A 14378-nucleotide genomic window follows, 5' to 3' on the forward strand; every position below is an offset into this window, starting at 1 on the left:
AGGGGATTCCATATGTACATATATAATTTAAATTCAATTATGGTAAAATATTTAAATAAATAGCATGATTCAATATACAGATTATAAAAATACTTTAACAAATTCAATTAAATTTAAAATTGCATCACTAAAATACTTGTTCAAAACTGTTTTGTAATTGTTTGTTAACAAATGCGCAGCGAGTTCGATTTTGGATAATAATACATATGCATATATGTATGTATAGAGACAGAGGATCTTTCAGTTTGAATTTCTATAATACTTATGGTTAACTTTATGCTCTACTTGCATTTCCTAAAAACACTTTTGATTATTTGTATTTTTATGTTTTTGTTTTTTCCGCATTCTTCTTTTTGCAGGCTGCTTTCGGCCCACGACGCACTGGGATTGTCTCTAGTTGTAGGTGTAGTTGTAGTTGCAATTGTTGTTTTGGTTTTTGGTTTTTCAGGATCAGGCGGCACGTTTGTTGCAACTGCTGCGCGACGCGGCTGCAGCTGTGACGGGCTGATAACAATTGAGATTGGCGGACATGCGACCAAATGCGGCAGCCATGCGATTGGGCAGCTGAAACAGTTGCTGCTGCAACGGCTGATGACGACGACTGGCAGCAGTGGCAGTGGCAGCTGTTGTTGATGTGCCACACTGCCTGAACTGTGCCACAACTGCAGCATGCTGCACGTATGAGACACGTATGTTGACCGCATCATCATCATCATCATCATCATCATCCAGATCCACATCATCATCCGCCTCCTCGTAGTAGGCAAAGCCCGCCGGTGGCGGTGGCATCGGTGGCACCACATCAACCACCTGTGCAACTAGTAGCTTTTTTCTTGTTGCAGCTGTTGCTGCGGTTGTTGTTGTTGCTGTTGTTACTGTTGCTGTTGCCACCGTCGCCGCTGTGCCCGTGGACTATATGTCGGTATAGTAGGGTGTTCGCAGTAGGTGTTTAACGCGCAACTTCTGCTTATAGTGATACTCCTTCAGATAGCTCTTGAGGCGATCGGGCAGCTCCATCTGACTGACGCCATCGTATGTGGTATTCGAGACAATTGTGGCACGCGCCAGCTGCTGCAGCGAGAACGTCTGCCGGCGATGCAACGGCATCGTCAGACACGGCTCAAAGAACATCACGCACGACGGATCCTTGTAGTGCTCCAGCAGACCAGTCACAGTTAGCGCAGCAAACACGCAAGGATCATGACAATCGAAGCTGCAATCGATGACAAATTTCAGCAATTAGTCAGAAAGTCACAAAATGATTCAAAAATTAGGTTGAATGACACCTGTGCTTAAAGTTACACTCTGGGATGGAAACAGCAGCTGGTAAATCCCATTAATAAGCATGAATTTGACGTTCAATCAAAACTTAAAAGCCAATTAAGGCAGAGCTGCGAACAGAATAATAGCACCACTCTCACAAGAAATGTCTTCAAATGTGTCCAATTTTTTAAATGTTCAAGTTTAGGGAACTTGTGAAAATGTTTTTTAAAAGTGGAAGAAGACTTTCAAATTAACAACAATAAATATATATCTACATGTATATGGAAAAAATTGCGAGGAGGATACATTATAAATCAACATTTATATTAAAAAAAAAAAAACGAATGCTTTGTTTTTGCATTTGAAAGGAAAAATGTTGCAGTGGTGCTATTATTTTGATAGCAACTGTATGTGTCATTCACCAAAGGAGAAAGCCAGAGAGAGAGAGATAGGGACAGCTATTGACTCACCTAAATTTGTGGCCGCTCTGCTCGATGCGGGCGTGCAGTGTCCGTCCGTATTTGCGGAATGTGACGGAGAAGAGGAAATCCTCCTGTGCGGAATCGCGCAACAGAAATGTGCCCTCAGGTTTACCCTCGAGCAAGCGTTCCGCCTCATACCGATCCATTTTGCCCCAGTAGAAGCTGCTGTTGAAGATCCGCTCAAGATCGGGCACCAGACAATGCATGAAATCAATCTGGGAATGTACTCGCATCCCAGCACCATACGGAGTCATAGCGACGCCGGCGGATGCCGATGCGTTTTCGGAAGAAGATTGTTCTCGCGGCGGCAACATGTTGGCGGCATCCACCACTCGTATATTGTGGCCCCCCACGGTGACCAGGGGCGTTGTCGTCGTCGACGTGAAACCGCAATTGGTTGCCACTGCTGCTGTGGCGGCTTCCACGACCAGTTGCTGCTGCGGCTGCGTTGAACTGATCCTTATGATGACGGGCGATGCCCAAATTGCCACTTGGCTGACCTCTGCAACTGCCACCGAGTTGCGTTGACGCCGACGGTGCTCCGCTGCTGCAGCGACGCTTAGCGTTGGCGGCGTTGAACGTCTGTCGGCGGCGATGTGGCGTGTCTTGCTGCGCGACGATGTTGAAAGAGTTGCAGTTGCAGCGGCAGCAGCTGCTGCTGCTGTTGCTGCTTGTGTGTCCTTTTTGTCCTTGCTGGACTCGAGCATGCCGCGCAGACCGCGCAAAGCATCGCGACATTTACATTTACAACAGCGACGCTTTGTTGTGCTCGCTGCTGCCCCCGCTTCAGCCCCTCCACCTGCTGCTGCTCCTTGTGCTGGCAAAGTTTTGCTGCTGCGACTGCGGCAACAGCTGTTACCACTGCTGCTGGGCGCTGCAGAAAAAATATATAAATATATAATTAGTAATTGGCTTATTTTTATTTTATTTACAATTTATTTTCATTTCACTTAATTTGTTTTTTTTTTTTTCATTTAATGTTTATCATGCAGCACATTTTTGGTAAATTCCCAAGTAAATCCCAAACGCTTACAAATTAAATTTGCCCTGTTTTTCCTAGAAACATTAAAATTCTTCAAAGTGTCTGCCGTCATTCATAATATATCTATAATATATCTATATACATTATATTTTGTTTTGCTTTTGAAATTCTTCTGAGAATATGCACATATATTTGTTCTTGATTTATCTATAATATTTATGGCATTTTAAAAACTAAGACACATTTTCAAACACTGATTGTGCTTATAATCCTTTAACGGCCTGCTGCCAGCCACTGCTCTTGTCACATTTATTTATTTGCACAACTTTATTATACCCCTTCTTTTTCGCACATATATATGAATGTTCACACACACACACACAGACACACACGTAGAATTCGCATTCGTAATTGCTCTATTTGCTTATCTGCTGCTGCTTACCTTGCGCGCGTTGTTGTGCTCCACTCGACAACATTTCGTTGACTGGCGGCTGTGGTTCGAGCACCTCGCAATAATCGACGCCTTCGGCACCGTTAGCGCTGATGCTGCTGCTGCTTGTGCTGGGGCGACGCCGACGCAGCAATGACGACAACATCGTGGCTTCCATTTCCGATTCATCGTCGTCGTTCGCATCGGCGTCGGCGTCAGCGTCGGCGTTACCGTCTTCGTACAATTGTAGCATTTTGACCGCAGTCGACGCCGACACAACGCTTTCCGCGAAATTGTTATTCACGAGTTGTTGTTGTTGTTGTCGTCTTTCGTTCGTTTCGGGCGCTTCCGTTAGACTGCCAGCAGTTCGAATCGCACCTGAACTCCCCGCTCCCGTTGCCACTGCCAGTGTCAACATTTCAACATTCACAATTTGGTCATTTGCATTGAGCGTATCCGCAGACATTGCGACGCCTCCCGTAGCAAGTGGCAATTGTTGTTGTGGTTGCTGCTGCTGCTGCTGCTCCTGTTCCACACTCCTCCCATTCCCATTGCCAGCATTGCCATTCTCCATTTTGGCCAATTGTATTTTAATTATGATTTGTCGCACCTCGGCTGACGACGCCTCCACCTCCTCCTCCTCCTGCTCCTCCTCCTCAGCTGTAGGCGTCAATCCTTGCAAACTGATTCTTGTAGCTGGCAATTGTTGCTCCTGTTCCTGTTCCTGTTCCAAATTCGCTTGATTTTTGTTATTCTCCTTGCTTTTGCTTTTGCTGCTGGCAACGACGACACTTTGCTTGCTCAATTGATGACCCATTGAAAGCTCTCTCTCTCTCTTTCTCTTTCTTTCTCTCAGTCAGATCCGTCCAAACTACTGCAAGTTAAAGAGAATATTGTAATTATTAGTGAATGTTTCCTTAAAACAGTTGTTTAGCGTTGCCAGTTTTTTTTTTCGGCAAAAGCATGGCCACCTAGTCATTGGAATAAGCAAATCGCATTGGTTTCACTGTTAGCCAACATAACAGTTGTTAATGTTAATGACGTGTTTATTTTATTAGCATTACGCATTGTTTCCACTGGAAACTTATTAACATTCGCACATGTCAATTAACAGCAATGTATATGTGTTTACACCAATGAAATGTACTGAGTGAACTTAAATAACTGCCACATTATTTTGAATTGATTAAAGTTTCTTCATTGTTGCTATACAAAATTCGTAATAGAGTTCCGTATATAATTTATTAGCTATGCCCTTTTCGAGCACTTTCCCACAGCAATCCACGCGATTCTCAACACTGTAAAGCGAGTGTGAAATGTCTTGACCTACAGTAACAAACGCGCCCCCAGCAAATGCAGCAGCTGCCTGCTTAACTTGGCTACTGCTGACTTAATTACTCGACTTGAGACGAATTTAAATTGCGTGTGTCACCCCCCCCATCACATTCCAGCTTTGCGGTCATTGAGCAATTTAATGCACTTCCACATAAATTCCCTTCCCCTCCCCCGCAAGCATCTCCCCCACACACCATTTGCATTTTTCTGACGCCAACGCCGACGCACACGCACGCACACACATGCACACACACAGAGCACTTGGTAACAACTCCAGCGCCTAAAAACTGACTCATGCTGCGATGCCGATGCTTCCAAGGAATGGAAACCACCCCCTCCCTTCCAGGTCAAAAACAATGGCGTCGTACATAGCAATCCCACGCTTCGGCTCCAGCACACACACTCAGACTCACACACACCCTATATGAGCTATATTTAGACAAGAGCATAAAGTGCGGCACCCCACCCCTCACTCGCCCCCTACCAAGAATGAAATCAATGCGCTCACGTTTTTTCTTAATAATACTTATTCTTATTATTATTGTTGTACTCTTCTTCTATCGCTCATTTTCTGGGTCAGTGTTGATATGCGTTGCTAATTTCACAATCATTGACATTCGTAATGGAAGACGTCCGCATAATAAAATACCCTGCACAACTCGGGAGTCGCATTCAAGTTTACAAGTAATCCAAGAGAATTGAGATTCATTGAAAATATTGTTAAACACTATTCCGCTTTGTGTTTGTAGTTGCTGAGTAACAACAATGTGGAATCCTTATCGCTGATATTCAGCAAAATTCCTAGGTAATGGGTAGTGCGTCATGCCTCCAGAGCCAAGGGCAGACACCGCTTGGCATGACTTGCCACGCACAGATACAGACATCGTCTCTAATGACTCATTTGATTAAGTTGACCACCTCCAAACAAAAAAAAAACCCAAAAAAAAAAATGGACCTGCTGAAATTGTTGCCAGGGTGAAAACTATTTTGCCTAGTAATGGTTGGTAATTCTGCGGAACAATTAGATCACCAATCAGGCGATAAGCAATGACAATTGCACCATTCGTGATGCAATCATGAAAAAGTTACACGTGTTGCTTGCCAGGTTTATTCTCGTTTGTTAGCTTCGCAACAAGTTATTCTAACGGAATTGCAAATAACAATTCGTGTTCATAATGGGCAATTTTAATTATTAATTGCACATTAAAACTAACATTATTTTAAAATCGTTTTTCACTTGAAGCTTAAAACTGTTTTATGCGATGCTATCCGTTTAATTGTAGCCTTCAAAAGTTCATCATCATCAGCCAATTCTGACATCATTTAATTGCATTTTCAACAGAAATCGACAATTGGCTATCGCTAATTGGTTGCCAAGTGGTGCAGCTTAAGTTTTAAACAATTTGCAGCGTAATTACTGCTACATTCATAATTATGGCTTTCTTGCGCACTCGATTTCCCGGAATTTTCACCCACAATTTCCCCCGCCCCTTCCCCAATGCCAACCACAGCCGTAACTTTGCAAAATAGACCACATTAAACAATTCATATATTTAATTTCAAAATTAAAAGAATTGTACATAAAAAAAATTCAACGTATTCCAGCTTTAAGGGGAAAATCCATTTGGGGCTGAGAAGCTTTATAGTTCACTTCCCGGAAATGCGACACACAAATAACGAGCCAAAAGCTTTGGCAGATTAAAACGTTTTTAGCCAGAATTCAATCAATGTGCAGCGGAAAGCAAAAGCAACAAAAAAAATGTAATTAAACATGCTTTCAAGCGTTTAGTTGAAAATACAAATTGAATGAATAACAGAAAAAAGCACCGTTAGCTCGCTAGCTATACACTGTGGCGCCATCTATGGGCAGAAGCACGTGAATGCTTGCACACACATACATACCCACAAATGGCAGCGACCTTTCTCAATGCATTCGGTTTGCACGATCGTTTAATCGCACTCGATCAATGAATCAGGTACAGAATACGACATTCATATGACACCATACATTTTGTATTGATAATTTCTTACAAAAGCCCCAAACACACACACACACACACACACAGATAAAACAGATTGGAACACGACTATATTTACGCCAATGATGAAATCCAGTCGTGTGCTTGGCAGACCCGCATGGCTTCAAAACTTTCAATGGAAACCTGAAGTTTAAATACACAGGGAGAGAGAGAGAGAGAAAAGAGTGAGGGAACAGATAAAACCGCATAGCCCAGCAGCAACGACAACAATGATGTGCGTTCTACAAGCTAAGTAGGTAGGTAGGCATGAGTCACAGGATGGGGTTCACTGTTGTACAGCAAGGTGTGAGGCGATATGCGAGGCACGAGCTTCGTTTCCCCAGCAGCTAGCAGCCCAACGAGTTCCCTATGTGCATTTAGCAGCCAGCTTGGCGTTTTTTTTCTTGCTGTAAGTGGTGCTGCAGACAAAATTCATCAGAAGTCCAAATACAGATAATGATCTAATACATAACTGGTTCGTGGTAATAAAAAAACCTTGATAAACGTTTAACAGCAAACTCCTCCTCTATTGGAAAAGGTGCACGTTTGTCGAAAGTTATTATCAATGCGCAATTTTTACTCATAACCACCTGTAAGTATTTCACCACTGATGCTAATTAGAATTAAAAGATTACAAAAAATCATTGCAAATCGCTTATTGAATCATTGTAAAATGCATAAATAAATTAAATAAAATGTATAGCCAAAACAAACTGCAGTTCAAAACTAGTAAGAGTTAAGTTGAAAAGTTGCTAGGGAAAAAGTTGACAAAACTTTTCCAATTCAAAATAGCAAAAATGAAAAATAAAATAAAACTGAAAGCAACAATACTTAAAGTGAAGTAACTGAAAGCAATTCACCACCCGTTCCCCACCCCCATTCCCCTCTGGATGTATTTAAAAGCCCATTTGAATGGGAAAAGTAAAGTACTCTTGTTAGCTGCTGATGCTGCCTATTGTCAGGTTTTTACGCTGAAATTGTCACAACAAAATGAAGTGAGTAGAATTACGGTCCGCGCGGACAGCAGAAGGAGCTGCTCGATAAGAAGAACGAGGCACAGTGGGATGAAGTTAGTCAGCAAGGCAGCAGCAAGTGCAAAATCGCTGAAAACTTAAAAGACAAAGTCAACTTCAACAACCCAATGTGAAGCAACCTCAACTGTGGACATTGGTGCAGGGAGAGCGGAGGAGGGAGAGGGACTATGGGGAGACAACAAAGACGATTTAAGACAGGCAGACAGACGGGCGTAGGATTTAAAGCGAATTCAATTACTTTTTGGTTGCCGCCGCTGCTTCTCGTTGACTCCGGCTCTTCTTCTTCCACGTCTTCGCCGTCTTCTTCTTTTTGTTGTTCATTTTGTTTTTCGCTTTTTGCAGTTACTTGGAATTCGCAAATGAACTTCGCTTGAAAACAAAATCACATGCAAAGCACAAAGCGACCACAGCAACAACAAAGCACAAAGTGCCAAAGGAGCGCACGAACGACAGGCAGTGGAAAGAGAGAGGGACACAGGGAGGGGCGAAGGTGGGTACAGCCGACACGGTGTGCACGGCCTGAGAAAGTGTATTTTATTTAGATGTATTTTTCGTAAGAAAATTAAAATGAGAATTATTTATTACGTTTTTATTTTGCTTGCCCCCGCGCTCCCTCGTTATGACGAAAAATATTTGCTGTGGCTCCTCCTCCTCCTCCTTCATTCATTGCGCTTCACTCGAAATTATAGTAGCATGATGAACACAAACTTTTCTCATGGCAATTCGGCATTTATATGCCAATTTAATTAGCATTTCCAACGAAATTATTCTCTCTATCTCACCCACGGCGAGTTTTTTTTTGCCAATTTTAATCTATAGCCGTCACGCTCTCTCTGCTGCTCTCTGCGTATGCTTATCATGTGGTTCGCCGTGACTGATATGCTTCAGATTTGGCCATTGCTATTGAAATACTTGGAGAAATCTCTCATTGACGTAGGTAAACACAGCGTCAAACAGTAAAAATAATCAAATCAAATTCCCATTAGATACCATTGTTTATAAATAACGTGTGTATTTGTACATACCATAGATATGAATGTACACATACACACACACACATACACACTATCCGCCTATTTATACTAGGTGGCAGTGTTACGTAGACAACAGGGTGGCACAAGGTGTTTATTATTATGTGGTTATTCCCAGGAGCAATCTCATTCAAGCTTAACGATCTTTTTTTTTAAACTCCGCACTTGCGGTATTCAGTAGTGCAATTTGTTGACATATATTTACAGGGAATGCGCATAGTCGAGCATTAATGGTTTGTTTTCTTTCACTTTCAAATTTTTATCGCGAATTTTGGACAGTCGCGTTGTTATCAGCGACACACGACGCGGATAAATTTTCAATGTAAATATTTTATGTACGACGACGACGGGTACAATGTACAATGGCATTTTAGAAATTAAGTTCATGTGTACTGCAATAAAAATATTAATAAGACGCATTATAAGATTAACACGACTGTGAAAAGTGGCGAACATTTCGTAGAAAAGGCTCTCATGATAAATCCACAATAATACAACACATACACACACATAGGCACACAACCTATTCTTGGAAAGCATGTATGAATGTATGTAATATATGAGTACACACACACACACATACACGCTAATACTACGGGTGGTGAAGTCATGAAGTTGTTTAAAGGTATGCAGCAGTAAACCAACACACATATGCACACGCACGCACACACACACAACACACACACACACAGCGGTTGTTGTTTTCTGATTAAACGAAAGCACTAACGAAAATTTCAACTTAATTTGCTACACTTTTAGTCCAGTTGCAAGGGTTGGTGGGGGGGGGGGAGGGGGAGGTCTGCCGACGTCAAGGTTGCTGCGTACGCCAATGTTTAGATACAAGTTAGATAAACTACACACACACATACATACGCTCGCTGACCTGAGAAGTTTTGCAATTTGTTTGTATGTGTGTGGCTTATATGCTGAGTTACAAATTATGAACATAAGCGGATGAGAGACAAAAAACATAACGGTGCTTGCTTGAGCACGGAAAAGAGACAAAGACAAAGCAGAGCTTTAAGCTCGCTTCACAGAGATAGGCTCCAAATAGATTGACTGTGGATAAAGCGTGTGATAGAAAATATGCATATGATATAAAATGTTGCTTTAATGATTTACTAACAGATACATTGTCATTTTAACTGGTTATCTTTCTCCTCTCTTGATGAATATCATCATCTCCTAGGAAATAAGAATACCCAATAGGAAATGTATTTAATCATTGTCAAACGGTTTTCTACATAAACACACATACATAAATATATACATTTGCGGTCAAAATAATAGTAGTGCTGCTTCTCATTGCATTTAATCAGAATATGGCTCATTTTAATAAAATAGAATGTTGAAAATCGAGACAAATTTAGTATATCATATCCTATTTAACTGCAGGGAAAGCTGAGAAAACACAATTATTGCACTACTATTATTTTGACCGGCTCTTTAATATTTTTTGTTAACATTTTTATAGCAATTTAATTTAATGTTTACTTATGTTTAGTATTGATTGCTTGTGTTTAAATAAAATGTTCATAATTTTTAAACTATATTTAACGTTTTAACTATTTATTAACGTTTTCCAAATAGTACTAGTACTAACACTACCACAATTTTGACTGCATCTGTACAAAAATACTTCCAATAGACCGTCTTAACGTATTCTTGAAAACTGCACATATTCTGCCTCATATTGAGGTAGGTTCCAAACAAACAAAACACTTGCAAATCGCCAAATAAGGTAATGTATTATATTTCTTGAAGTTACCTTCGTTTCCTGCACTCCACAAATGTCAACAATCAGCACTTTTTATTAGTGCTACAACAACAGCAACAATGGCAACGATTAAATTAATAAATATAGCGATTACGACGATTGAGACGACTTCGACCGGAAGCTGATAGGCAAAAGAATATCAGCAAATTATAAAATACTCAGCATAATTAAATTACTTGTACTCAATACATAAATATAGAGGACGTACATGTGTGTGTGTGTGTGTTATCTACCCAGGGGAACTTGCAGCCTCAAGTATAAAAGAACAAAGCTAAACGTATTATTATAGGACTAAGTTCATTCTTAAAAAAAAATTACTCAAAAACTATAGAAATTGCACCATAAGAGTTATTAGTAGAATGACTTTTAATTATCACACAGTTCACATGAAAATCACAATTGTTAACGAGTCCGGCCTCTGATAGTATTCACGTGAATAAACACACACACGCTTACAGAGCTTATCACATACACACACACAGCACAAAGAGCGTTGTTAAGTTGAAAGCAGAAATAATTCCGAGAACAATCAAAAGCGCTTCGTTTTCCATGGAAATCGAAGGCAAATATGTGCACAACAGACAAGAGAAGGAAGCGAAGAGGAGCAAACAGTGACAAGAAAGAGAAATAGAGAGAGAGAGAGAGCTTAGATAACTGAACTAGTTGCTTAAGGGGGTTAGGGGGGTGTCAATGGGTGTGCCAAGTAACTAGACAAACTCTGTCAAGCAAATGTAGATTAGGGCGACATCTTCTATCGAAAATCTTACAAAAGTGACAAAGATGAAGTTGAAAACCGAAACAAATTATGGACAAGAAAAATGAAGAAACCAACAAATAAACAAGTCCCATAATTAACCGGTTTCCGAAAAGCAAACAAATAAAATAATCAAATAACAATATCGTTGTTTCACCTTTTCAATAACATTAAGCACTATAACTAGGTCCCCCCCTAGGTATAAATACAAATAGTAAACAATCAAATGAATAAAAATTGAGTGTTTTGCACACATTTCACTTTTGGCATTGCGGCGTTTCAATTGAACAAGTTCACGCGAACAATTAACAATGAGCGCCAAATGAAAGGCACAAAGAAATTAGAAAAATAAAAACCCAAAAACACACACACACACATGCACACATAAATCAAATTAAATTTCCACGAAATCTGCACATTAATCGAATAACAAACACTTATACAATAGAAGGTAATAACAATAGCCACAGCTGAGCGTAAGTCAATGGGGAGAGGAACCACAGAGAGAGAGACAGAGACAGACAGAGGGAAAGGGAGAGAACGAGCAATCTTTATTGTGTTTATGCGTGGCTGCGATTATGATATCTCTCAGCCACAAAGAGTATAGCGAAAATAGTGTGCACAAAGCACTTACTCACAATCAAGATTTTCGCGAAAACCCAAATTGAAATTGGAGTAATTAAAGGAAGTTAAAAAAAAATTGTTTTTTTTTTTTGTATTTATTTTTCACACAGTCGACTTTTTTTTCATGACTAATGGACAACAAAATAATGCTGAAAATGTATATTTTTTGACATTTCCGCTTGCTTGTCAGCGGAAAAAAGACATGTTCAAGTTAAGCAACCACACCTAATAAGGTATTGGACAGCATTTACGAATAACACATCTTTGACTACAATATACAAATTGTTAAAATACTTTCTAAATTGTTGGTTTCTTAAAAAAAAAACTACAAAAAATATATTTGAGTCCTTTTTTTAAACTTATTTCAGATGCTCATTATACAAATACACGATATGTTTAAGTGTATTTTTGCAGCATAATTTGGCATTTTGGCCAAAAGCGGTTTGCACCCCGAGGGCGTATCTAGACAAGCCAATTAAACAACGCCCAAATTACACTTATCCTTTTTTCTTTTTCACCGCAAACAATTTCAGTTTCACATGAAAAGCTATTAAAAAAAAAACAGAACGCACTCAAGTTTTAATACATAAATTCAAGGAAATGAGCGGAAGAAGCTGGTCAAAACCAGCTTTTACCAAGAATGATCGAAAAAGTGCACACACACAACAGAGACTATATATATATATATGTGTGTGTATGCATTACAACAACAAAGTTAATAACACCTTTTCTTGTGAAGGGTAAGTCGTCGAAAAATATCATCGTGTATGAAGTATGGCTTCAGCCGAATTGACTCAAGTCTCTCTCTCACTCACTCTGTCTCTCTCACGCTGCCATGCCTTGTTTTCTGTTGTGTGTGAGAAGACAGCTTCAGCTTGGTGTTAAATGTTTGCAGCCGTAGCAGCATTTCATTCAATAGCCGCCACAACAACTACAGCAGCAGCAGCTGCCAACATCAGCACCCGCCAACTTGCCGCGTTCCCGTTGCCCACAAATGCTGCTTGGCTATTGTGCTGTTGTTTTTGCTTTTGCTGTTGTTAAGTCGCTCTGTGTGAGCGCGAAACAGTGTTGTCATATTCGACATTACTCTGGCTTGAAAATTGTTGCTTTTTTTTGTAAATGTACTATTTTTTTCTGCGTTTTTATATAATTTTCAACATTCATATTAATGTATTTGTTTCTTTGTATTTTAATCTAGCTTTTTTTATTGATAATTTCCCATGTAAATGATGAGCCAATTATTAAATACATTAATCTGTAGTAATAAAACAAAATATAAATATTGCGCTCTCCTGATAAATAACATATTATGAATAAAATATATTTGTGAACAACTCATATAATCTTCAATTATATTTCCTACAATAAAAATGTATATCTTGTATCACAAAAATGGCTGTTTTTACTGGCCAAAAGTGCGCAGCACTGACGCGAGAGTATGAATGTGTACATGTAGTGTGTTTGTGTGTGTGTGTGCATTGTTGTTGGTCTTGTTGAGCTGCTGCTGCTGTTGGCTCGCTGCTTGGCTGTCTGTCACTTCTCGGAAATCGGTCTAAATTAGAAAATGCGTTTCTGGGAATATCGTATCTCTTTTGGGCACAACGAAATAACGCAACGGCGACACAAATCCACTATATATACACACTTATAGATACTTACAAATACATTTATATACATAAAGTATGAACAGATACTTATTTAAATATATACATTCACAAAAACATTAAATGAATTTATCAATGATTTCTGGCATATATATGAAAACCCAGATTAGTGTGAACATTTTTGCTGTTGCCGTCAATTATTTACCTGTTTAATCGCTGCTCTTGCTACTTTTTGTCGCAGTTATGATATTTTTCTGGTTTGTTGGCAACTTTTATTGAAATTGTATTTTAAGCATAATTCATAAATTTAGCTGGCCACAACAACAATAGCAACACTGCCACACAAACATTTGCACATAGTTATCTTCTTTCTCTTTTTCGCTCACTTCTCAATTGGTATTTAGATATTTGATGCTTGTTTAACAAACACAACGCGTACGCGATTATTGCACTTGTGCACAGTTAAATAAGTGTGCACTTGAAAACGATCGTTTTGGATATTTCATCAATTTAGGCAATTTTCACTAAATCAACGAAGAAGACGTATCTCAATTAAGCAACTAAGAGCTTTACCGTGCGAAGACTACGAGATACGCGCGTGCAACGAGTTCCAATTATTTCTCGTTTGTGTCACTAACACACACACTACTGTCACAAGGTGAAGTTGGCTGTGGCCAAGCATCATTTATCGATATTTGTGCGATAGTTTCTACTTTTTAATATTATGGGCATTCCTAATGTGACTGAATAATAATTAACAATTTTAAATTGGCATAATATTGGTTGATTTAATAATAAAAATTTGTATTATTAACAATTTAAACACACGTGCAGTTTATCATTATCGATAACAATCCGCTTAGGATCACTGGCAACTCTGTCATGCGCGCGCATATTCAAAGCTTGAATTGTGTGATTGCAGATATCAGCGCTGGCGCTGTGTAAACAACAGCGAAGACTGATTAGCTTGTCAGCTACAATTTTGCATTAAGTGCTGCCTAGCTATGAAGATATTTGCTCGTAGAACAAATATGTGGGCAACTA

The 14378-nt window shown here is 39.6% G+C and overlaps 1 protein-coding gene across 1 annotated transcript; it reads right to left on the reverse strand.

Moving 5' to 3' along the window:
- Nucleotides 1-105: 105 nt before the first annotated feature.
- Nucleotides 106-13918, reverse strand: LOC6561585. Its single transcript, XM_032736298.2, has 5 exons — nt 13540-13918; nt 3170-4031; nt 1734-2619; nt 955-1213; nt 106-810 (listed from the first exon to the last, which is right to left on the reverse strand). The coding sequence occupies exons 2-5, from the start codon at nt 3972-3974 to the stop codon at nt 451-453; spliced, it is 2310 nt and encodes a 769-aa protein (XP_032592189.1). The 5' UTR covers nt 3975-4031; nt 13540-13918; the 3' UTR covers nt 106-450.
- Between the last annotated feature and the right edge of the window lie 460 nt (nt 13919-14378).

The sequence above is a fragment of the Drosophila grimshawi genome, unplaced genomic scaffold, assembly GCF_018153295.1.
Source record: "Drosophila grimshawi isolate 15287-2541.00 unplaced genomic scaffold, ASM1815329v1 contig_1377, whole genome shotgun sequence".
In the NCBI taxonomy this organism is placed as follows: Eukaryota; Metazoa; Arthropoda; class Insecta; order Diptera; family Drosophilidae; genus Drosophila; species Drosophila grimshawi.

Bases quoted from the DNA above. Each gene is read 5' to 3' on its own strand.
- LOC6561585 (XM_032736298.2), bottom strand. From the start codon at position 3,974: ATGGGTCATCAATTGAGCAAGCAAAGTGTCGTCGTTGCCAGCAGCAAA. The intron at 2,620-3,169 runs GTAAGCAGCAGC...TTTTTTCTGCAG, and splicing joins AGCACAACAACGCGCGCAAG to CGCCCAGCAGCAGTGGTAAC. The intron at 1,214-1,733 runs GTGAGTCAATAG...CATCGATTGCAG, and splicing joins CAGAGCGGCCACAAATTTAG to CTTCGATTGTCATGATCCTT.